Source organism: Nycticebus coucang, chromosome 4, assembly GCF_027406575.1.
Source record: "Nycticebus coucang isolate mNycCou1 chromosome 4, mNycCou1.pri, whole genome shotgun sequence".
Taxonomy (NCBI): domain Eukaryota; kingdom Metazoa; phylum Chordata; class Mammalia; order Primates; family Lorisidae; genus Nycticebus; species Nycticebus coucang.
In genome coordinates, this window is record NC_069783.1 from 135760923 (window position 1) to 135787203 (window position 26281).

The window sequence follows — 26281 nt, forward strand, 5'->3', positions numbered from 1 at the left end:
AACCTCAAACTCCTGGGCTCAAAACCAGAAAACTGAAATATAAGGATCTGCTGATCCTCTTCCCTCAGCCTCCCAAGTAGCTGTGTACCCACCACCATACCCACCTACTTTTTCCACTTTTAGTAAAGACGGGGTCTTGCTCTTGCCCAAGCTGGTTTTAAACTCCTGAGCTCAAGCGATCCACTCACCTTGTCCTCCCAGAGTGCTAGGATTACAGACATGAGCCACTCTGCCTGGCCTGTCTTTTCATGCTGTTAAAAGTATTTTAGCCCAGGTTTTGTAATTTGTAATTTGAGGTTACAGCACAGGTTTTGTAATTTGTAATTTGAGGTTACGGCAAGCTATAAAGCTGCCACCACACACTAGCCTGTGTGAGTGAGACCCTGTCTCAAAAAGAAAAATAAAGGAAGAAAAGGAAAGAAAACAGTAGGTGTTGTTTAGTTTCCAAATATTTGGCGATTTTTCAGATCTTTCTGTTGGTTTCTAATTTAATTCCATTATGATCAGAGAACACATATTGAATGACTTGAATTCTTTTGAATTTATTAAAATTTGTTTTCTGGCCCAGAATATTGTTGCACAGCTCACTGATGCTCTGTTCATGTTTTATTTTGTTTCTCCTTGTGTTTCATTTTGGGAAGTTTTAAGTTTTTGAAATAACGATTTTAATGTCCTTGCCTGCTCCTTCTATCCATGTAGGTTCTGAGTTGGTTCTTATTGATTGCTTTGTTTCTTTAATATGGGTCATATTTTCTTGCTTCTTTTCATGTTTGGTAATTTTCTATTGGATCTTGGTACGTGTTGCCCCATGGATCGTGAGATTGTCCTATCTAGCTTATGCTAACAGGCAGTCTTCCTAATCTTGAGCAACATCTAATTATTTTCTGATACTTTTGGGTGGTTCTTTTCCTAGCCTCAAGTAGTTTCCTCATACACGTGCACCAATCAGTACTTTGCTGAACACTCAAGAGCTCCCTCTGTGTGTCTCCTGAGTTCATGTTCTGTGTGCCTCTTTTCTCTCTAGTACTCTGCTTTGAGACTTCTAGCCACCTTGGTTTTCCCAGACTCTCAGCTCCATTTCCTTAATCGAAGAGTCCACCAGTTTCCTTTCCTAGCACCATGACCTGGAAACTCTCTCAAAGAAGTAAGTTAGGGTAGTCACGGGCTCACTTCATTTATTTCACATCTTACGGAGATCACTGTCCTTCATTGCCTGATGTCCAGTGTCTTTAAAACTGTTGTTTTGTTTCTTTTATCTGGTATTTTGGTTGTTTCTGGCCAGGGGTGCAATGTCCCTGTTATTACATCTTGGCCAGAATCTAATAATAATCTTTAAATCTGTTTTGTTTTGATCCAGGATCCAATCAGAGATCAGGCATTGCTCGTTATGTCTCTGTTTCCTTTAGTCTAAAACATTTGTCTACTTTTTCTTGGTCTTTCATGCATTGAAGAGTCTAACAGGGTTGTTTTATAAATTCTCCCACAATCCGGATTTGTCTATTTTCTCATGATTAGATGTAGGTAAAGCATTTTGAGGAAGAATACTATTAATAAATAGACGATCTGTTCTTCCTACCTCATGACTTCAGACGGCCCATAATGCTAAGTTTGATCACTTGATTACAAAGTGATATCTTCTAGAGCTCTCCATTATAAAGTTATTTTTTCCATTGTTAATTAATATGTGTAAATACATTTGATCTTAGACAAAAGTCCAAGAAGAAACAATGATAAGTATAAATAATCTCCGGGGTGATGCTTTGAGATCAGTGAAGATCCTGCTTTCAAAACATCTTTTTACCCAACTGTGCATCAGTGAGGCAAGAGAATCGCTTAAGCCCAGGAGTTGGAGGTTGCTGTGATCTGTGACACCATGGCACTCTACCCAGGGCGACAGCTTGAGGCTCTGTCTTAAAAAACAAACAAACCAACCAACTGTGCATCAGTGATAATCACTATCCAAATCCATTATTATTGTGTTTGCAAAATGACATTTTTCTAATTATATCATTCCTTCTACATAGCTGGCATTATTCTATTAATATTAAAGAAGAGCTGGCCCTCTTTTCCTTTTGTGAATTCATGGATTCTTCTTCTGTGAATTCATGGATTCTTCTTTATAGTAATTATGTTGTACCTGATTATCATCATTATTATTTTGAAAGCTCAAATTGTCCACATTTGGCCAATGTAATCTTCATTATTGTTCAACCCTATAAAGTGGTTTAAACTAAGCTATCATTTATGCCCAGAGTAATTTCTAATATTTACCACTCCCAACAGTAATTGAGAAAGGAATTCCAGAAGTTTGGGGCCTCCAGACTCTTCTTAGAAGTCTGCCTCCTGTGTCCTCTCAACCCAAAGTGAGACAGATTTTCTTCCTCTATCTTCTATGGGAGAAGATAATTTCTGAATGAAACTACAAATCAGTGTCACCCAATTCTAATTCCTTTTTTAAAAATTTATTATTTTAAGAGATGAGGTCTTGCTTTCTTGCCTAGGCTGGTCTCAAAGTTCTGGCTTCAAGCAATCCTCCCACCTTACTCTCCTGAGTGGCTGCAACCACGGGTGCACACCACAATGCCCAGCTAATTAAAAAAAAATTTTTTGTAGGGGCAGGGTCTTGCTATGTTGCCCAGGCTGGTCTCAAACCCTAGCACCAAGCAATCCTCCTGCTTTAGCCTCCCCTGTAGCTGGAATTACAGGTGAAAGCTACCATACCTGGCACCTCTAATCTCTATCACGTTTACTCTAGGCATACCATAACCACTGCTGTGTTCACCCATCTCTCTGTCTCCTTTCCTTTTGGCTTTCTGGTTCCTACCCAACAACTGACCAGGCCATACGCCTCAAGAACTCTTTTTGCCTAGCCTTGCGGTAGTTTCAACCTCCCTCTTCTACCAACTGAAGTCATCCCTTTACCATTAATTTAATTCTCTGTGTTTCCATTTATAGGATCTTACCTAGCCATATGGCCTGCTGCCTCTGCCAATTTAAAAATAATATTGAGGTTGTCTGCAAGACAGTGAAGCTACATTGTGATGCATGTATAGGAAACAGCACAGAAGATTGTTGTGAGTTTAAATTGCTTAATGATAATTTTTTTTTAATTTTTATTTTGTTTTCTAAGTTTTTAATTTGAGAATTTTTAAGCTAATGATGGAATTGCTTTATTCTTGTTTATTCGTTCAGAGTTAAACTCCCTTTATTTATGAACTACTCCCTGGCTGAAAGTCAGGTTCTCAATTATTATTACATAATTTAATAATGTAACTGTTCCACATCCATAAAGGACAGAGAGGAAGGAACGGAAGGGGGAGAGTATAACATTAGCGGCCACATACTCTGTACTGTGTCTCTGCTTGGTGTTTTGCCCCCCACCAATAACTTGTCTATACAGCTCCTCAAAGTTTGTAACTGGTTTTATATCCATTAGGTCTCAAGAGCTCTTTGCCTTATAGGACAGGTATAGATCGGGTTTTGGTTCGTTTATTTTTACAAAGAGTATAAGTGATATTTGGAGCCTGAGAGTTTCCAGTTGCATAAGCAGAAATTGCTACCTGGCCCTTCTAAAGAAACAGAGGGCTTTTCCTTTCTTAGACTTTCCAACTCTGAACTTGCTCTAAATCTAAAGCTTTTATATCCACAGAGCAAACACTCGGGTGCTTTTTTAAGTGTTTTTCTCATATTACGTTTATTAGCACTAACTTCGTCAAAATGTGACTGCTTTCATGTCCAGACAATTTGAATACAGATCTCTACCCGTGATACTAAAGTTGCATACTTTCCAAAACAATTTTTCACATATTATATTATATTGTATTAGTCTCTTCTCCCCTGAAAGTAGGCAGAACAAACATTTTTAATCTTGATTTACAGATGAGGAAAAACAAGATCAGAGGCATTTAGTGCTGTAGCCTATTCTCAGACCTCCTGTCCCCGAATTTGGGTTCTCCATAGCCCATGTTCCTCATTTCTCATGATGCTTACCTACTCCTCTGACCTTTAACCACTACGACAGAAACTTTTAATTGTGGACAGGAACCCAGCTACACAATGTTACACTTGTTTTTCATGCAGTTAGAAGCTTTGGATGGTTCCACAAGTAAAGCTGGGAATTATAGAAATGAAACGAAAGCAAAGTGGGCATCTGACAAAAGTTGCTTTTTCCTTTCTGCATTTTAGGAAGTCAAGTAATGTTTATCTAAAATTGCTGTTATTCCTTAGATTTATTGAACACGCCACATAAGCATATAATCTGGAAATTAAAAACCTCTTAACCTCCATCCCAGATCCCAGCCCAAATTGAGGAAAGAACCAGAATCTACCTCGTGTTTTTTCTATGCAGAACCTCCTATTATCCGGGCTAGGATACATGAGAGCAGGGGCCAAGAAGAGGAACTGGGTGGGGAGATGACAAGGCCATGTCCAGATAAGGATGTCTTAGCAATAGGATCGGGGCCTCCACATTAGCATCTCTTCTCTTGGTCCCCTCAGGGAACTGTCTTTCATCAGAGTCATCTACAAGCATGCCCCTTCTGCATCTGAGGCAGGACAGTCTGGGCTGCAGAAGGGCTGGTTCAGCCAGGAGCAGGGAGCAAGGGTCTCCCATCTTGGGCGTTTACTGAGTGCTGGGCGAGTGGATTTGGGGGACCAGTGGAATAACCCCAAGTAGAGTAACTGTATGTCACATTATGGAATGTTCTGAGTAGGTAGCCACTTTTCCCAAAGATATTTTTTTCTCCTTTTATTATGCCATCGTATAGGTTTAAACTGGGGTTTCTTTTTTTCCTCTCTACGTGGCACTCTTCTGTTTGCTGACTCCTAATTTCTTTGACTGGGATATATGGCTGTGGATTGGCAAAAAGCTATGCCATCAGCCTTCCATCGTCAAAAACAGTCTCTTCTTTTTTGACAGTTGAAGAAGCAAGTGTAGGAAATGTGGAGGGAGCGCTCATGAAGGTATTAGAAGCCCGGAAGAAGCACACGAGCACCGAGCTGACCATTGAGCCAGAGGTATCCGCAAATAAAAATGGCGTCGGCTTGTCAGGCTTCACGAGCGACCAGATGGACTTCAGTGATGAAAGCGATGTCATTAGTGCACTTAATTACATATTGCCTTATTTCTCAGAGGGAAATCTAGAAGATGTAGAATCGACGTTATTACCATTCATTAAACTGCTTTTCTCAAATGTGCAGGAAGGAGAGAAGCCCCTAAGTCATATGAAAAACAATGCAAAGGCTCAGCCTCTTGAACCTGGACCCAGCAATTCAGCTTACAAAAATAAACTGAGGAAGCTCTATGTCCTGGAAAATTTGTTAGATGCAGAAATTCAAGAAAAAATCGATGAGGTTAAAAAGAAAGAAAAAACTGCCATGGTTATGCAGTCTGGCCTTTTAGGTCCCAAATTTAAACGCCAAATCTTTCCCAAAAAAGTGGCAACTGCTGAATCACAGGAAAATAGCCTGACAGAGAGTGAGAGTGGAGACGGGGGGCTGAAGAAAGTGAAGCTATTCCTCAAAGGGCCCAAGCGCCTACAGAGAAAGCTCTTACAGGAGGCAATAATCAAGAGGAAACAGGGTACCTGGCCGACAGTGAAGAAAGTTGCCAAAGAAAGAACGCTTGGGAAACCAATCCCGAGTGAAATGACCCAGTTTGACGTGGTGCAGAGGCCTCGGAAGTTTGTGGGAAGTTCCTTGCACACCGAGCCTTCCTTCATGCAGACGCACAAGGCTGCGGTCTCTTCTGTCTTCAAACAGTATATTGGCATGCCTTCTCCTTCTGCCACCTCAGAATCCCTACCTGAGGTTAAAAAGAAATCCAAAGACATGAGCGACACCATTTTTGTTTTAGAAGATGCAAATGCTAGAGTTAAAAGTATGGAAGCTGGTAAACCAATTGTACATTCTAGAAGAAAATACCGCTTTCATAAACCTCATTCCCATGTGGCCCACAGAACACCTGCGGCCAAACCAAGTCAAAAGTTTAGAAAAGAGACAGTGTTCCATGGACAGATGCCTGTCAACCAGCCTCCATTCTCTGCAGTAAGGAGCCTTATAAATTCCCCGTCACATGGGGTTTTTCCACCTTTAGAAGAGCTGAGTCCTCAGGAGAATCCTTTTCCAGAATCACTTGCTCCTTCAGAATCTGTTACAGAAGTCACTACTGTATCCCCTCTAGGAAATGGTATTGAAGAAAACAGTTTTATGGAAAACACTGCTATACCTGAAGAAACTATCTCTGAAAGTACAAATGATAAGAATCCTTCCGCTATAGATTCCACTGGGACTGCGTTCTTAATACCGACTGTCAAACAAATCAGTGAAACTCTGTGGGAATACCACAACACGGGCACTGACTTACCCAACATGGAAAAAAGCTTCACTTACCCATTGCTCGCGTCCCCGGGTGATCAATTTGAAATGCAGCTAAACCAGCAGCTCCGATCCCTCATCCCCAACAACGACGTGAGAAGGCTCATTTCTCACGTTATCCGGACTTTGAAAATGGACTGCTCTGAGACCCATGTGCAACTGGCCTGTGCCAAGCTCATCTCTAGAACAGGTCTCCTGATGAAGCTTCTGAGTGAGCAGCAAGAAGTAAAAGTATCCAAGGCAGAATGGGATGCGGATCAGTGGAAGACTGAGAACTACATCAACGAGAGCACAGAAGCCCAGGCTGAACAGAAAGAGCAGGAGTCAAGTGAGGTAAGGATGACTACGGGAACATGAGACCTGGACTTTTCCATCAGTTCAGGGGTGTCCAGCCTACAGCCTGTGGGCCGCATGATGATTTTGTGAGGACTTTTTTTTCACTTATATGTGGTGTCAGATATCATGAAAAGTATGCACAGACACCCCCTCTTTTTTTTTTTTTTTTTTTTGTTAATCAGCTTCCATTAGTATTTGTGTATTTACTCTGTGGCCTAAGACAACTCTTATTCTTCCCATGTGTGGCAGAGGAAAAAAAGGTTGGACACCCTTGGTTTAGGATATACCATGAAAGCATCCATGCAGCAAGGCCCGGGTAGACAAGTCCATATTTTATCTTGGCCATGTAATTTTGGCCATGACAGTGATCTCCCACTTTGCTCATTTAGAGAATGAAGCAGACAGAACACTCATGATAAAGAAGATGTAGAACAAAATGCTCAATAGTAAGATTATGTCACACATTAGATTGGCTTTGTTCTTTAAGAACCTATAAGCCACTTACTTGGGAGGGTGGAGTTTTGAATAGTTAGATCCCATTCTTTCCATCTCTTTGTCTGTTTTTTAATTATTCTTTCCCTTTTTTAGCTCACTAAAGGAGTTCCAGGATATGGCTATAACAACAAACTCATCTTGGCGATATCTGTGACTGTAATAGTGATGATTTTGATTATAATTTTCTGTCTTATTGAGGTAAGGACAATAATTCAGGTTTCCAGAATAACATCCTTGATAATAGATTCAGTACTCATGAACTGAAAATCAAAGCCACTATCCCACCTACTATTACTTGACATTCCTCTTCAGTCACTACGACTAAGGTATGCATTGTTCTTTACTGTAATATATACCAAGGGTTTTTTTAAAGTAACCCCTCTCCCAGGAGATCGCTATGGAACTGAAACCAAGATAACAAACCACTAGATTATTTGGAGAAATTAAGTTTAAGAAAGCCAAAGTTGAAGTGATAGGAAAGTTTTTCCAACCCAAAACTGTCAATAATTTTATGTACTCACCAATCACTCTCATTCTACCACTGATTTCTTTCCTTGTTGCTGAAATGACAAGAGATGTATTATCTCCACCCTCACGGAGCTGTCATCACCCTGGGGAGAAAGGACACAGCAAGAGATAGAGGTGTCATCTCATAGATTCATTAGATTCAGGTGGCATCCTCCTTCTCCACTGTGCAAGGCATTGTCTAAACAGGTTCAGTTAAAACACCTCAGCTAAACCTTGCACCTGGCTATTCCAAAGTGTGTCGTATTTACAGTGGCCTGTTCCTGGAGCTTGCCTGTGTTTACCTTTTGTTCGTAGGCCATTTCATAATGGCCTATTACTTTACCCAACATGTAGGTGCTAGCATATTAAAAGAACGGTTTAATAAGCTGACAATCATGATTTTACCCCACCATCCAACCTAATTTACCTTATTTGATTTACTTTTTCTATTGTGGCAACCCTCTGTTCTAGCCAAAGCAGCCCACACCATACCCCAGTCACATCAAGCCTATCCCTGCTTTCATCTGTGCCTTTACCCATTCAGAATTCTCTTACTTAACTCTGCCCATGGAAATCCTGTGACTCTGTTCAAATTCAAGTTCGTCTTTCTTTCTGATGCCTTCTCTGAATACTCCAGCCTTCCTGGGCCTAGTCCCTCTGTGAGTTCTGTCACCATTTCTTGGAGGATATGGTGAAGCATTTTCCCTCCCCTGAGAACTTAAAAATGTGGCAAACCATTTTCTTAAAGATGCTATCCAAGAAAGAACCCCAAGGTCAGGACAGAATGAAGCAGAGGAGAGCTGTGTGGACCAAGTGTCTCCTGGTCTATCAGATGGGAGCAGAACCTGGCTGATATGCAGATTAAGTGGCCCTTATCTGGATGCTCAGGATCAGAAGTGTTTCAGATATTAGATTTTTTTTCAAATTTTGGAATATATGTATTATACTTAACCAGCTGAGCATCCCTAATCTGAACATCTAAAATCCAAAATGCTCCAGTGAGCATTTCCTTTGAGTGTCATGGTGGTGCTCAGAAAGTTTCAGATCTTGGAGCATTTTGGATTTCAGGTTTTCAGATTAGGGATAATCAACCTGTTAATACAGGGACTTTGGCATACTTGGATTTGGGTATGTTAGGCTGAGGGGAGTGGATCCTGGAACGAGTTGCCTGCAGATACCAAGGAAAGAGCCAAAGAACCATTAAACAGGATAGAATTTCTGTCTTCAGACCAGGTGCGATGGCTCATGCTTATAATCCTAAGGATTATAAGGGAGGATTATAATTGCTTGAGCTCAGGACCAGCCTGAGTGAAAGTGAGATCTCGTCTCTACTAAAAGAAAAATTAGCCAGGTGTCATGGTGTGCACCTCAAGTTCCAGGTATTCTAGAGCAATGATTTTCAACACGTGTGTCATGGCAGGATCTTAGGTATGCCGTGAGAAACTTTTTAAAGGTCGTTATTAAATTATGTTTGAAAGAAGCTCAAAGCACAGTAAGTATATTCTCTTTTTACTCTTTTATTTGATCAACATAATTTAAGTGTGCTGCCAAAGTTTAACTGTAGGTTCGAGTGTGCTGTGAAAAGGTTGAAAAACACTGCTCTAGAGGCTAAGACAAGAGGATCAGTTGAGCCCAGGAATTTGATGTTGCAGTGAGCTGTAGTGATGCCACTGTACTCTAGCCAGGGCAACGGAGTGAGACTGTCTCAGAAAAATAATTTATGTCTTCAGAAAATATATCTTTTAGCCAGACATGGTGGTGCATACCTGTAGTTCCAGCTACTAAAGATGATGAGGCAGGAGGCTTACTTGAGCCCAAGAATTTGAGGCTACAGTGAGCTATGATCATACCACTATACTCTACCCCAGGTGACAGAGTGAAACCCTATCTCTAATAAAAAATGATAGATAGCTGGCTCGGCACCTGTAGCTCAAGCGGCTAGGGCACCAGCCACATACAGGAGAGCTGGGGGGTAGGGTGGGCATGGGTGGGAGGGGGTTCGAATCCAGCCCAGGCTCGCCAAGCAACAATGACAACTATAACCAAAAAATAGCCAGGCATTGTGGTGGGCACCTGTAGTCCCAGCTACTTGGGAGGCTGAGGCAAGAGTTTGAGGTTGCCACAAAACTTAAGCCAAAGAGTTTGAGGATGCTGTGAGCTGTGACGCCACAGTACTCTACCCAGGGTGACACCTTTTGTTTTGTCTCAAAAAAAAAAAAAAAAAAAAGAAAAGATAATAAATAGAAGTTATCTCACTGGGTAGGTAAGACTTAAAAGGAATGAATAAAGATTTGGAGATACTGGTCATTATGATGGATAATCATGATTGTTTTCTTCCAAAACAGATTTATTCTCATAGAAGAGCAGCAAGGACAGATGTAGAATCAGGCTCAGTCCCAAGGTGGTAAATATTGGTCTGGCGATTTAAATTAGAATTTTAGAACTAGAGAACTTAGAACTCATCTATTTCAATCCTTTCGTTTTATAGTGAGGAAACTGCCAGAGGCAGGAAGAATACTTACCTGCCTTAGTGCTTTGCCTGGATCCAGCAAAATTAGCTCCCCAGACAAAGCTGAGTTGGACAGGAGTGGCAAGGACGAATCTGCTGCCACCAGTCCTTCAAGGGAAGGCAGGGGCGGGGGTTGTAGTTGTGCCTGTTCCTTCCGGTGGTGGACATCGGGCCAGGCCAGAGGACTTTTTGGAGGCTCTGGGGAAGGGGCAAGGGAGCTAGTCTCCTTCAAGGCTCCTTCAAGAATATATGAATCCTTCCTCCAGAGTGGCAGGAAAACCTGCCTTCTCATTCTACTTGCTTTGGGGTCTCCATTCTCTATTAATCCAAACGTCAGAGAATTTTAACTAGAAGAGACCTTAAATAATACTTTGCCTCTTCCTTCTATAATAAGGAAACGGAGACAGAGAAAAGGAAATTACGTTGCTCCATTGTCCCAGTGCTAGTGTCAGAAAGAGGGTGGTCCCTTTCCAGCTGGGGACTTCTCCATTGATTATTCTCTACTTGGGCTGTGAGTCACATTTTGTATCACAATTCAATACGCACATGCTGTGTAGACATGAGTAGATGTGGAAACAGTGCACTCTGATTTTTTTTCTATTCTGCTCATATTCAAAAAGGATATTTTGTCCTTTAAACTGATTTTACAACTACTCAGTGACAGCCTGCAGTATGAAAATAATTTTTGTAGCTGGACCCAGGCATTTGCTTGACGGGAGTCGCCTGATAGGATAAAGCTTCTAGGAGAATAGAAGCACTTTATCCTTCACCCACCAGCAAACGCTGTATGTGGTACTAGGTTTGAAAGGGACTGATGTCAAATGCTTCTGGAGAGTGAAGTACTTCTGGCCTGTGTGTTTGTACAGTTTGTTCAGTGTACAAGGGACCTTGGCCAATGGGTTAAGTGGGGCTGAAAATCCTCCCTGTACCTCCCACCAAGCCATGCGCAAATGTCCCCCCAGTGACATTACGGGGCCCTCTTAAACAGACGTGGAGAGCTTCTGGAAGTCTCTCCATGAAATGATTTTCAGGATTCCAGGTCCATAATGATGTTGCCCACTGTGATTATAGACCGAACCACAGATTTAGTCCCAATAAAACGAGAGGTGTACATCGTGGGAGACCTGGGAAATGGCAGGAATCACTAATTGTCTTGTGTGTGTGTTTTTTCCAAGGGGCTTTTTTGAATTTCTGCATAGGAGATGCTCATCGCAGGGTGAAAGCCAGGTAAATTTGAGGAAGATTCAGTGCTGTGGCCAGAGAAAACAGGAGAAATGCAGAATTAATACCTGCCTTTCTCTTTTCTAGGAGGGCTTTTTCTGGTTAAGGAGTCCACTTTGGCTGAGGGATATGTACAGACCTCTCAATGCCACACGCAAGAAAAACATGGCCCAGAAGCTTCACGACAAGGAGTCTTCTGATGAGGAAGAGATTTACAAGAAGGATGCAGGGTAAATGACTGGGAACAATTTAAAATCTCATCTACAGTGGCCGGGCACGGTGGCTCACGCCTGTAATCCTAGCCCTCTGGGAAGTTGAGGCAGGACGATTGCTTGAGCTCAGAGTTCAAAGCCATCCTGAGCTCTACTAAAAATAGAAAAATTAACCGAGTGTTGTGGCAGGTGCCTGTAGTCCAAGCTATTTGGGAGGCTGAGGCAGAAGAATCATTTGGACCCCATAGTTTGAGGTTACTATGAGCTGCTCACAACATCTAGCCAGGCCAGACTCCAGACTCAACAAAAAATCTTATCTAAAATGAGGGGATAATGAGAAGTTTAATTGCTCCTATTTTTTCTATTTTTTATTTTTATTAAACCATAGCTGTGTACATTAGTATGATCGTGGGGCACCATACACTTGGTTCATAGATCGTTTGACACATTTTCATCACATTAGTTAACATAGCTTTTGTAGCATTTTCTTAGTTATTTTGCTAAGACCTTTACATTCCACATTTACTAGGATTCACATATACCCTTGTAAGATGCACCGCAGGTGTAATCAAATTAATCCCCCTCCTTCCCCCTCCCTCCCCCCCTTTCCCTTTCACATGAAAGCTATAACCCAGTTAATTGCTCCTTTTAAGAGTAAAAGCCTTGCCATTGTCTTCCTATTCCAGGGAGCCCCTATCAACAGCAACACCTGTGGATTCGGCTGCTGAAGGTGGTGAGGAAAGTGAGACCGCGCCAGAGGGGGAGGACTAAGAGTGATCCAGCCTGCCTAAGGCCGCCTGCAAACTGTACTTTCTAATGTTGGCATCTCGGCATTGCTTGTAAGATACTTATTATTCACACACAAAAAATGTATACAATCTATTGTCAATTCCAGCCAGCTGGTAAGAAACTTAAACGTTAATAGTTAAATATTTATACACGCAAAACAAGGGCCAGAGAAAAGAAAAGCAGGACTGAAGCCAGAGACTGTCAAGCTGGCCAACACCTCCACAAGCGGCACTGTGGGCAGAGGACGCACGGGGGCTCCCCCACCTCATTTCCCAGTCTAGTCAGTCTCCGGGAAGCTGAAAATACATCATCCTGGAGAGAGGGAGCCAATTTTTAAATCAAATACAGTTGTTCTGGGGCTCTCTCCCCTGGTCCATTAAGAACCAGTCCTTTACAACATACTTGACCTCTTGCCCTGAGGGGACCTTCCACCTGCTGCCACCTCTCAGAGGGTGGGTGGGGTTGCCAGAAATGTTTGGATCACTAAGCCGACCTGCACTGTTGCATCAAGTCCTCTGTTTTCTCCCATGCTCCCAAATTCATGCGTGAATGTGTGTCCTTTACCCTTTAAAGCTGGTGGAAAATTCAAAAAATTTTTTTTGTTGGTTTTTTCTTTTTAAAAATCTCAACCCTTGGATAGCTACTAGCTACCTGTCTTTTCTCCCATGCTCACAAATTCATGCGTGAATGTGTGTCCTTTACCCTTTAAAGCTGGTGGAAAATTCAAAAATTTTTTTTTGTTGGTTTTTTCTTTTTAAAAATCTCAACCCTTGGATAGCTACTAGGCCAATTCACTGTCCCTCAGATGGTTGGAGGGCCAGACCATAGTTAAAAAAAAAAAAAAAACTGAACAAATTCCTATGCACACTGCACATATCTTATTTTGAAGTACAAAAACAAAACTGGGGCAAATACAATCACACCGCTTCTTGTGGCCCGCGGGCCGCAGGTTGAGGACGCCTGGTCTAGGGAGATAGAGAAGTAGAACCCATGCTTGCCAGTGAAGAGTCAACAATGACAATAATACTGGGGGTGATGGCTGCTACGGTTTATTAGGCACCAGCTTGGGCCAGCATAATACGAAGCTCTTTAGTTACACTGTTAAGTCACAAGGACCAAAACGCCACATGCCAGCTCAAATTCTGCAAGGGGGTGGGGTGTTATGAGTGTTGGACATAAACAGGAAGCTAACAGTAAACCAAGACTAGAGATCTTGTACTGCTGGGCCTCCCAGACTCTGGGCCAGATTCCAGGCAAATCCAGGTTCCTATTTTGTCACAATTACATTATTTCCAATTTGGTACACAAAGTGAGACTTACGTAAAACACTATCTCAACTTTGTACAATACTTGTTAACCTCAAATGCTACCGTACTGTACTTCTATTTTTTGTTTTAGAGATAGAGTCTCACTTCGTCACCCTTGGTAGAGTACCATGGCATCACAGCTCACAGCAACCTCCAGGTCTTGGGCTTAGGCGATTCTCTTGCCTCAGCCTCCCGAGTAGCTGGGACTATAGGCACCCGCCACAATGCCCGGCTATTTTTTTGTTGCAGTTTGGCTGGGGCCGGGTTCAAACCCTCCACCCTCGGTATATGGGGCTGGCGCACCCCCTACTGTACTTCTAAATTAAAACTCCCCAAAGTGAGATTCTACTTTGCCCAGCTCTTCAGTGAGACCTGAGAGGTAGAGAGAGGGGGACACAAGGCCAACAGCTACTAAATGAATGAAAATCCTCACTGATTCCTATGAAAACTGTCAGAGAAATGAGAAATTTTATAACAGATGAAGAAATGAGGCAATATATGATTAGAGCAAAAATAATACGGAAAAGAAATGTAGCGGTTCGGAAGAAAGAAGGTTACATGGCCTAGGGAAAATCCTTGAAGAAAATGGAATTTTGCTGGAGGATCCGTCTTTAGGTCGTTCACTCACTCACACACTGGTGAGTTCTCGGAGGCTTCAGTTCCTCCCCCAACGGGCCTGTGCACACGCTATTTGATTGAAGGTTCTCATGACTTGATGGTGGGCCTCCTCCAGAGTGAGTGGTCTAAGAGACAGAGACAGAGCCAGGCAGAAGTTAACCTTTTCATGACCTAGCCTCAGAAGACCGCTGCCACATAACATGAATAGAGGTCAGTCACTAAATGCGGCCCACATTCAAGGGGAGGGAATTTAGACTTCACCTTTCGAAGAAAGAAGAATCAAAGAGTTTGTGGACTATATTAAAACTACTTGCATATACAAAAAAAGCAAAAAAAAAAAAAAATGGAAGAGAAAGTATCCAATGTACTCAGCCCTACTATGAAACTAATTTATGGCTTTCACATGAAAGCTATAACCCAGTTATAACCTAAGAATGGGGGAAAGGGAGGGGAGGGAGGGGGAGGTGGGTGGAGGGAGGATGATTGGTGGGATTACACCTGCGGTGCATCTTACAAGGGTATATGTGAAATTTAGTAAAGGTAGAATGAAATTGTCTTAACACAATAACTAAGAAAATGCCAGGAAGGCTATGTTAACCAGTGTGATGAAAATGTGTCAAATGGTGTAAAAACCAGTGTATGGTGCCCCATGGTCGCAATAATGTACACAACTATGATTTAATGAAAAAAAATAGAGTAGATGGATGTGGCTGTTTGACAAGCATGGAGGCAGCTTCTTCTGCCCCACCCTCCTTCATGGACCAAGGAAGGAAGAGAAGAGCAGCGAGAACAAGTCTTTGGCTCTCCAGGTAAAGGTATATGAAAGCAATAAGAAATAATCAATCTCCAAAGATGAAATAGTAAAATACATGCTACATAGGATTAAAGAATGGAGTCCATCTGTCACTGGGCTTTAGCCCATTTTGCAGCCTACCAAGTCCCACCACCCTCCTGACACCCGCCCAGCCTCTGTCACCCTCCATACACCCACATGTGCTACTGCTGCATTTATCACGATGGAAGTAGGAGTCATGAGTGTTCTTGAGTTAGGATCAGGGTTGATAGTGTAAATGTTCCACTTATTAGGAGGATGGATAGTAGGATGACGGCCAGGGTTACTTCATATGAGATAGTTTGTGCTACCGCTCGTAGTGCTCCAATTAGTGCGTATTTTGAGTTTGATGCTCATCCCGATCACAGGATTGAGTATACAGCTAGGCTGGATGTGGCTAGGATAAATAGTACGCCCAGGTTGATGTTGATCAGGGGGTATGGGATTGGTAGTGGGGTTCATATGATAAGGGCAATGGATAAAGCTAGGGTTGGGGCAATTACATATAGTAGGGTTGAGGATGTTAGGGGTTGTAGGGGTTCTTTGATAAATAGTTTTATTGCGTCGGCAAATGGTTGGAGGAGGCCGTTTGGGGCAACAACGTTGGGTCCTTTACGAAGTTGTATGTAGCCCAAGATATTTCATGCAGGGTGTTCTCTTTTCAATTGTGGATATTATACTGGGATTGATCCATGTCTCTACTGTTTATGCATTCATACCTTCTTGCTATAAATAAAAGGTACTGTTTCCCTGTAACTTAGAAAATTACATAATCTGATATCCTAATGTTAGTTTAATTCATAACTTCCCAAACAAATTAAGTTTATCTTACAGAAATAAATAGAAAACCATTTAAAAATTGATCTGGGGTCAGGCACACTGGCTCACACCTATAATCCTAGCACTTTGGGAGGCTGAGGTGGGTGGACTGTTTGAGCTTGTGAGTTTGAGAACTGACTGAGCAAGAACAAGAACCCTCCCTACTAAAAACAGAAAAACTAGCTAGCCCTGGTGGTAGAAGCCTACAGTCCAAGCTACTCTGGAAGCTGAGGCAAGAGGATCACTTGAGCCCGAGAGTTGAAGTTGCTATAAGCTATGACACCACAGCACTCTACCCAAGGTGATACAATAAGACTCTGTCTCCAAAAAATTATTATTATTATTATAAAATAAAAATTAATCTGGGAGCTTAAAACATATTAACAGTAAAAGAAATGTAAGCCTGAGACCAAAAGAGTATGAATATGATTTTAGTTAATATTTATAATATAATTTAATTTCTTATTTATTTATGCTTGTGATTTATAAAGAGCTCCATAATTGTCTGTGGTTACTTTGAAGAAAATGTTTACTAAGTGGAAAAGGTCATAAACATGAATAAAAAGTAATTTCCAATAATAGTTTTTGGTGTTCTTGGTTTAACTGGCCCATTGTGGGCTATGCTAGAGAAATAAGATGCTTGGAGAGATGTTGCTCAATGTGAAGACGTGGGTCCATTACTAAGGTGACAAAAAGTCATATTTGTGATGCCCATATCCAGCAAAATCCCTACTCTGTATAACCAGGGATTCACCCACAGTGCAGGTGGAGGCACAGTGCTGGCTGAATTCCCTTTATCGAACTCAGTGTCCAGAATCCAAGTTCTAAAGCCAGTTGGATCTGTCCTCACTGGTAAGCAGATTCTTTGCAAACTCCCAGATCCGCATCCTCATAATGGCTGACAGAGTGAACCTAGGGGAGCCCAGGACACAAATTCGGAAGCTGAATTTCTCAGCGTAGCCTTTCAGATCCTGTTTGATACACCCATAGTGGTCACTCCAAAGGTCATCAGAAATGATGAGGACCTCATTAGCTTTGTCAACAACATCCAAGGTCCTATCTGCTGTGGAAGAAAAATGAGTGGCTCAGCAAACGGGCAGACTGAAGATGAACTCTTCATTTTGCAAAGGCTCCAGCATCTCATTCACGTCAACTTCATTAATTCTTTCCCCCTGAATCAGAAATCTTCCTAGTGAATCTTTCCTGAACTCCTGACTAGGGCCATTATCCTACCAGGAAGATTTTGTACATTTGTCTCCTTTATAGCAAGGCTTTCTGTTTATAGCAAAATGACATTATCTAAAGTTTTTTTTTTTTTTAACATGTAAGATCCATTAGGGCAGGGACTATGGACATTGTTTGCTTTCCAATTTAATATATATGATGGCTCAGATATACATCCTATCAAAATATAAACATTCCATATGTACTCTGAAGAAAACATAATTTTATTGCAGAATAATATAGAAATTTAACACTTGTTTCCTTGCATTTCCATCTCATCCTGCTGGCTAGACAATTGCACGCAAAGCTTCCTTTTACTAGTGTGATAACAAAATGAAGAGTTCTAAGATGAGCTGGGCTACCATTGCACAAGTCCAGATAGACGAAGAGATTCCCTTGGGCATGAGTTGAGATATCTTTGGATTTTGGCAGCACTGAGATCCAGAACTTACACGTAGTACTGTTTAGAGTTGAGGGGAACTTGGGAAGCAGTGACTTTGGGTTGCCAACATTTCCAGTAATTCTTAGTTATTGGGATTACAGCACAGAGCAGCTTGTTCTGATGAGGCCAAGTGGATGGATGCAATGGTAACCACAGAAATAAACCCTTTGGACCAAGTACCAATTAGTTCCCCAGGATTCCTTTTCAATTAGCACCTTGGAAGGTTCTGAGTCTGTCCTGGCCCATACAAGGGTTGTAAAGGACCAAAAATGTTTGGGACATGTTTTATCACCCCAAATGAAAGTGTGCTCACTTAGAAAGTATAGTATTTTGTTTTCCTCGTGACTGATTCTGTCTACTATCATATAAGCTAAAGTATATCTTATCATAAGCAAAGCCAGCACAGCCACCATTGATTCTAGGAGGCATCCTATAGTAGACACTGGGAAAAGACGGAGCAGGAGGACTTGGCACATTCAGCACATCCAGGACTCTGGCAGGTGGGGCCTGTCTCCCTACATTTAGCACAATGGCGACACAGTTGCATTCAAGCAATTCACTGTGTACCTTTTGAAAATCAGGTCGTAAGTATGGGGTAGAGTTCAGTTGTGACATTGAATCAGGCACTTATATACTTTAGAGCCTGGCACACGATAGGGTGTCCAGGGCCAGAATCTACAACCAACCTCAGTCTACAGGATCAACAATCACATGCACTTTTACCAGCCTTTGCTTGGTTCTCAGGATGGACTCTGGGTTAAAATCCACCCAGGCGCCTTTACACGTTCAGGGCCTTGCAGCCAGAGAGAACCCCAGATGCCGCTGGTGTAGGTCTTGCTACCCAGCAGGTATTCAGGAAGCAGCTACAGCAGCACCACCTGGGTACCTGGGTTAGAAACCCAGATACTCAGGCCAGCCCAGTGCTGTGGAATCAGAATCTTCATTTTCAAAAGAGCAAGGGTCATCTAACAAACACCAGGCCTGGAAAGCCATAGGGCAGTGCTCCCATTACAGAGACATGATGCCACCACAAGTGTAATTTTAGTTCCTAGTAGCCATATTATGAAACATAAAGAGACACCAATGAACTAATTTTAATGATTTATTTGACCCAATGCATTAAAAATATTACCATTTTCCTACCTGGCTATAGCCACATTTCAAGTGCTAACTAGCCACAGTGGCTATCATTTTGGACAGCACAGATATAGGGCAGGACCTAAATATTATAGTTCCTTCCAAATATCCAGGTGGTTCTAATCTATACTCAGGGCAGAGAACTAGTGTTGCTTGGAGAGTGTTAGGTGCCAGGAATCAGCTAACTCCTATATTTAATGGAGAGCCTTTTGTACTTTGCGTTTTCTGGGGACTTCATGGGGAGGGCTGGGTAGGACAGAGCCTCACTTTGAACTTCAGCATCCTTGGCTTCAAGTGGTTTTCTATATCAAGGAAGTGAAGTCCCCCTGAGACTATTCTGCACCTGGTCATTGACATGAAGGATCTAGTCCTGCCTACGGCTCTGGAGTAGAGGGCCTGGTGGCCCTACGTGCACACACTGTGCCTGGCACTGACTTGGCCTCAGTCAGCACTTGCCATATCAATTACTCCAGTCTTGAAACCTCACTCTTTTACATTTACCTCTCATACAAAGTTGAGATGTAAAAAAAGAAATGATTGGCCTCATTTCCATGAGAGTCTTCTCTGTCCTCCAGCTGCTTCTGAAGGTAGCTCAGATGTGGAGATCCACCTGCCAGGGGCTTTTACACAGATGGTCCCTCCTACCGTATTATCACCTTGCCTCTCTAATTCAATCACAGCCTCATTGAAATCTGCCATAAATGAGTTTTTGCTGAAGAGGCATAGAAGTACTATGTGCAAAATAGAGCAAATTATCCCAAAGCTGTTGTATTTTTATTAACATACAAAGACACCCCTGTCGCGGACCGCCAGTCGTTGGGCCTCAGTCCGAGGGTGTTCAGGGTGAACGTTACAGGTGGATTGAAAGGTCGACGCAGGGTGAATTGACAGACTACTACACACCACGGGTGATGAAGAAAGTAGCTGCCCTTTATTGGTTTTTAAGTCTGGTATTTATACATTTTCTTTCCAGGGTTAAAACAATGTAATCATTATTTTGCTTATGCTTGTAAATTATCTTTGTGCTTCCAATTATCTTTGTGTCTCCATATGTGGTTTTTCATGCACTATATATTTTCAAGGTTTTGCTCTTTGGAGGGAGGTGGTTTATTTTTTCAAGGTTTTTGTTCTAGGGAAGTGGTTTCATTAGTAACACCTGGTTGCTTCCCCTTATCTAGGAATGTCAAGGCTTGTAACTTCTCTTAGTTCTGTAATTGGTCTCAGTTTCTTATGATTTCTTTTAAAAACAGCTGAACATATTCTTTTATGTATAATACTTGACTACTACTATATATTTTTACTCTAATTAGTAACTATATTTTGATTTATAGTTAATTGCTTGTTAAACATTAAACTACTCTATTGATTTGTGTTACATATGAAAATTAGTGAAGTAAGACATTTTTCTAAGTAAAGTTTTACTAATTAGTGAAGTCAGATGTTTTTCTAAGTAAAGTTTTACTGCAGGAGGTGTCATGTTGGAACATCTTGTTTGCCGTGCCTGCATTCTCTCGATGTACTATTTCAATTCACTGACATTTATGGTGGGGACGTGCTGTTGTACAGGCTCTCTTGGAGCCACTGAGTCCGGCACAGCCATACTTGCTGTGTTTAATTGTGGATCAGTAAGTCACTGTGTTTATTCTTAGTTTCTCAAGACAATCAGGCAATAAACAGGCATTCAACTCACCAAGCAGGTTTCAAACAAGTTTCAGGGTAAAGGTCCTTTAGGCTTTTATGCCGTACCTCATGAGTTTTTACGTTCACTAAAAGGCATGCTAGGCAACTTATGCGCTGCTGTCGCAAGCCAGGGGGACTGGGGGCAACGCTCCGGGGAGCACGCACCGCCTTACCACAGTTTTTACAACGCGGACAGAGCCATCCCGCCACGGCCAGATGCCGGGGGTGCGGCATTTCCCCCTTTTTTGTTAATGAAACGTAGTTCAAAGAGGTCTTGGCGAACAGCCTTTAAGGAGGAAAAGACACAACGAAGGAGACAAGGTAACAGTAAAACAACACAGAATATCAGGCATCCAATAATGACAATAAACACAATGTACTGAATCCAGGATAAAGGATTTAAAGATTTGAGATTGTCAGAGAGCGACTGAGCCAGAGCATCGAGAGATGTACTAGGTAAATGAGCTTCACTGATGGCAGTGATATCCTTTTGGAGGGTATGTAAGTCATGTGTAATATCATTATCCTTCCACACACCTTGTAAATGTGCCTTTGTTTTGTTCCAAGAGGTGGAGAGGTTATAAGGTAGGGGAGTGACACAGATAGCTGGAAAAGCAGAGTGACATCTAGTTTGAAGTTTATGTTGTATGAACTTTATATCTTGTCCTAGAGCTAAAACTACTTCTTCTAAGATGTTAAGTTTCGCTTCAAGTTTATTATCTATGCTGGCTTGAGTCATTAAGGCGAGAGTAATGTTGTTACTTAAAGAGTTAACAAAGTGAGCTGTATGAACTTCTTGAACTAGGGTGGTAGTAGCCATTGCAAAAGTAGTAACTATAGAAATTAAAGCTAAAATACCTAAAATTAATGCTGCTACAAATCTCTTAGGTCTAATTAATTCATTAACAGTGTGTAAAACTTGTAAGGCAGAGTTATCATACCAAGGATTATTCTGTAAATTAACAGGTAACATTACATAAGAAGGTTTTTTTACAATTAACATAACATTCAGCAATCTATTATTTACATGAAATATACCAGAAGAAGCAATACAATTGGTTATTTTTACAAGTTAAAAGATTTTAAAGGAAATACATAGTTAACTGGATCACATGTAAATTCTTTCACAAATTCTCTTTTATGAGCTTCATTTAACCTGCACAGACCATCTACAAACATTCTAAACTTTCTTGAACTTTTGCTCTGTCTTTTACTTTCTTACATAACTATTCTGTTTCAGGACAAAATTTATCACACAAGATTCTTTCTTTACACAATATCATTCTCCTTTCTGTTTAATTTCTTTTACTCTCAAAAACTCACTTTCCATCAAACAGGATTCCAGTTTACCATGAAGTTACTTATTCGCTCAGCTAAACTGATAATTAGAAGGTTTAAAAGACAAGAATTTTATCTGTTGACAAAGATTCAGTTTGTAAAAATATTTTTCTTATTTATATAAATTACTAGTGGCAAAGAGCCAATAATAAAGGTTTTAAACTTCACCCTTGGGATTCCGCCAGTGCTGTTGTCTGGGGGCTGTAACACTTGGGAGGCAGGCCCGCCCCACGAAGGGTAGGGGGGCCCTCAGCTTCCTTCCTCGCTGGGTCTTTTCAGCCGTCTTGGAGTCAGTGGAAATGTGCCGGGTGCCGGTGGTTTTGTTTGCTATCGGCGAGTGTACTTTCATTTTCTCCAAGCGGCGGGTGAGATCTTGCAGCAGCCGCTGGCGTCTTCTTCTGCGTTGTCTTTTCTGAATTTGAGTTAACTACTCCTGGAATAACTTCAAAGTTTTTAGTATAATTTGAACTTTTACCAATTATAATTTCAACTGTCCCCGGCAAGAGTTGTCCTTTTACTGTAGTGGGGATTAAAGTAACACCGTCCCATTTGGATAATAAGACATTCTTTTCACTTGCTAAATTTAAACCTGCACTCTCAGGCGTGCCCCGTGAAAGGTCATGAATAGTAAATTTAGGGGCTTGAGGATTTAAAGTAGATGAGGGCTGTGTTTTACAAGCTACAGCCTGCTCTCCCTTGGGGCCTGGGCTGGGAGAATGCCCCTTTTACTAGTTTTTTGATCTCCGTACGTCCTGATCCTCAGGATCAGTGTCACCCTTGTCATTCAAGGGGGTTCCATCCTTATGAAATTTTGATTTACATTTATTTTTCCAGTGTCTGCCCTTCTTACAGCGAGGGCATAAGCCGGGTGGGTCCCCCCTCGGCTTATTGGCATGGGACTGTTTACAGTCCTTCTGCATGCGTCCTGGCTTGCCACAATTGTAGCAAGTGTTGGTAGGAGCTGTTGGCCCCTTACCTTCTTTATTGAAGGTATTTTTAACATAGGCGCTGAATTTCTGACCTTGCATTGCTGCAGCAAACGCCATTCCCTGTACGATTGCTGGTGAGGCATCCATGCATGCTTCTAACTGTTTGAGCAACAGTGATGTGCCCTCAGACGGGGGGAGCATTCTGTTAATGGCTTCTTCCAGCCTTGAAATAAAGTCTTGGTACGGCTCCTCCGCACCTTGCTTAATAAGAAAATGTATAAGCTCCCCCAACCGTTTGAGGGACACATTGAACCCATTTTTAACTAACAAATGCTGTAACATGACACTGAATATACGTTCCTCTTTGATTAATGCGTGCCTCATGGTACCTGTTGATTACTCACACTTAACCGGTCAGCCTTTACCGGCGGGACTGCAGCTCCCTGGTGAGAGTCGCCTTCAATCTGAAAAGAGAGAAAGAAAGAAAAAGAAAGATCACCTGTCCTTCAGGTCCCTGTTCGGGCGCCAGCTGTCGCGGACCGCCAGTCGTTGGGCCTCAGTCCGAGGGTGTTCAGGGTGAACGTTACAGGTGGATTGAAAGGTCGACGCAGGGTGAATTGACAGACTACTACACACCACGGGTGATGAAGAAAGTAGCTGCCCTTTATTGATTTTTAAGTCTGGTATTTATACATTTTCTTTCCAGGGTTAAAACAATATAATCATTATTTTGCTTATGCTTGTAAATTATCTTTGTGCTTCCAATTATCTTTGTGTCTCCATATGTGGTTTTTCATGCACTATATATTTTCAAGGTTTTGCTCTTTGGAGGGAGGTGGTTTATTTTTTCAAGGTTTTTGTTCTAGGGAAGTGGTTTCATTAGTAACACCTGGTTGCTTCCCCTTATCTAGGAATGTCAAGGCTTGTAACTTCTCTTAGTTCTGTAATTGGTCTCAGTTTCTTATGATTTCTTTTAAAAACAGCTGAACATATTCTTTTATGTATAATACTTGACTACTACTATATATTTTTACTCTAATTAGTAACTATATTTTGATTTATAGTTAATTGCTTGTTAAACATTAAACTACTCTATTGATTTGTGTTACATATGAAAATTAATGAAGTAAGACATTTTTCTAAGTAAAGTTTTACTAATTAGTGAAGTCAGATGTTTTTCTAAGTAAAGTTTTACTGCAGGAGGTGTCATGTTGGAACATCTTGTTTGCCGTGCCTGCATTCTCTCGATGTACTATTTCAATTCACTGACATTTATGGTGGGGACGTGCTGTTGTACAGGCTCTCTTGGAGCCACTGAGTCCGGCACAGCCATACTTGCTGTGTTTAATTGTGGATCAGTAAGTCACTGTGTTTATTCTTAGTTTCTCAAGACAATCAGGCAATAAACAGGCATTCAACTCACCAAGCAGGTTTCAAACAAGTTTCAGGGTAAAGGTCCTTTAGGCTTTTATGCCGTACCTCATGAGTTTTTACGTTCACTAAAAGGCATGCTAGGCAACTTATGCGCTGCTGTCGCAAGCCAGGGGGACTGGGGGCAACGCTCCGGGGAGCACGCACCGCCTTACCACAGTTTTTACAACACGGACAGAGCCATCCCGCCACGGCCAGATGCCGGGGGTGCGACACACCCCTTCTTCTAGATTAGCTCTTGAATATCATGTCTGTATATGACAGTGGTTCTCAACCTTCCTGATGCCTCCTTATGCCACAACCCTTTAATACAGGTCCTCATGTTGTGGTGACCCCCCCAACCATAAAATTATTTTCATTGCTACTTCATAACTGTAATTTTGCTACTGTTATGAATCATAATTCAAAGATCTGATATGCAGGATGTATTTTCACTGTTACAAAGGGGTTGTTGCCACCCACAGGTTGAATTGCTGGTATATGAGAAGATTTGAAATTTGGAAAGTAACTTTTAAAACAAAATGTTTGGTCTCCTTATTACTGTTTATGCAATGAGTGGCATTGGTTTCAAATACTTTTTGCTCACAAAGTAAAACCACCTCATATTTTGATTTGGGCAACTGATGAAACCGAATTTGTCCTTTTTAAAAATCACCTTCACGGGCGGCGCCTGTGGCTCAGTCGGTAAGGCGCCGGCCCCATATACCGAGGGTGGCGGGTTCAAACCCGGCCCCAGCTGAACTGCAACCAAAAAATAGCCGGGTGTTGTGGCGGGCGCCTGTAGTCCCAGCTACTCAGGAGGCTGAGGCAAGAGAATCGCTTAAGCCCAGGAGTTGGAGGTTGCTGTGAGCTGTATGAGGCCACGGCACTCTACCAAGGGCCATAAAGTGAGACTCTGTCTCTACAAAAAAAAAAAAAAAAATCACCTTCACTAGACCACAGTGACACCTTCAAATGGGCTTTTTCTCCATGATTGTGAAGATCCATGTTTTAGAAGTTTGGCAATAAACAAAAACAAAAAATGAAAAAAAATTTAAACCCACACTGTTCCAAGATAATCATTTGGTCATTCAAGGTCCTGGGTTTTGTTTCTGTTTCTCTCTTTGTTATTTGCTGTAACCCTATCAAAAATAAAAAGTATTTTCATAATCTATTTCCTTATACCACAATTTATATAAAACAATTTTTTTAACCTTCAAAAAAGTCTCCTCATGGTTTCATTTTTATTTCATTTTTTTAGAGGCAGAGCATAGCTGCACTACCAGGCTGGAGTGCACTGACTAAATCATAGCCCACTGCAGTCCCAAACTTCTAGGCCCAAGTGATCCTCCTGCCTCAGCTTCCTGAGTACCTGGGACTACAGGCACTCACCACTGTGACCAACTAATTTCTTTACACTTTTTATAGAGCTGGGACCTTGCTATGATGTTCAGCCTACTCTCAAATCTTGGCCTCAACCATTCCTGGCCAATTTTTCTTATTTTTGTGGGGACAGGGTCTTGATTTTGCTCCAGCTGTTCTTGAACTCCTGACCTTAAGCAATCCTCTCACCTAGTCTCCCAGAGTGCTAGAACCATCAAGAACTAAAAAGAAGACTTTCCCAAACCACAGCTTAGTGCAGCTCGTCTGCACTAACAGGGACACCTCTTAATCCACGGAGTGCACTGTTTTCACATGTGACCCTGCTCAGCTGTTTCTTCCTCTCTTCTTTTTTCTCTTGTGGCATCCTCATTGCTGTGCTCTGACAGACCTGGTGGCTGTTGAGACAGCATGCCAGTTGCTAGTTAAAAGAAAACAGGACTTGAGGAGGGAAAAGACATGGCAGTCAAGTAACAGCTTCTGTGCAGCCGGGCACAGTGAGAGTGGCGAGAGAAGACTCCAGGCATCTCTGGCTGGTGAGTTTTGCCCAGAGGCTTCCCTTTGGTGACACAGGAAGCCAGTGAGAGACTTCTGGACCCAGTGAGGAGGACAGAAGCAGTGGAAAATCTGGCAAGTGGTAGGTGCGTTTGTTCAATCAGAGGCTGCCTGCAGCTGCACCCATAGCAACAGCGAGACTGCACGCAGGAAAAGCCTTACCTGT

At 41.9% G+C, this 26281-nt stretch overlaps 1 protein-coding gene and 1 gene segment (V, D, J or C); both read left to right on the forward strand.

Annotated features, from left to right (window-relative positions):
* Positions 1 to 15648, forward strand: part of LOC128583442 (leucine-rich repeat-containing protein 37A2-like) — a 47020-nt gene extending 31372 nt beyond the window's left edge. The window contains exons 10-17 of the mRNA XM_053587626.1: positions 2956 to 3074; positions 4919 to 5054; positions 6405 to 6708; positions 7300 to 7404; positions 10059 to 10117; positions 11398 to 11449; positions 11531 to 11673; positions 12342 to 15648. Coding sequence (XP_053443601.1) covers positions 2956 to 3074; positions 4919 to 5054; positions 6405 to 6708; positions 7300 to 7404; positions 10059 to 10117; positions 11398 to 11449; positions 11531 to 11673; positions 12342 to 12426 — 1003 coding nt within the window. The 3' untranslated portion in view covers positions 12427 to 15648. The remainder of the gene's footprint in view (positions 1 to 2955; positions 3075 to 4918; positions 5055 to 6404; positions 6709 to 7299; positions 7405 to 10058; positions 10118 to 11397; positions 11450 to 11530; positions 11674 to 12341) is intronic.
* Positions 1 to 26281, forward strand: part of LOC128584904 (probable non-functional immunoglobulin lambda variable 1-50) — a 685263-nt gene that overhangs the window by 264501 nt on the left and 394481 nt on the right.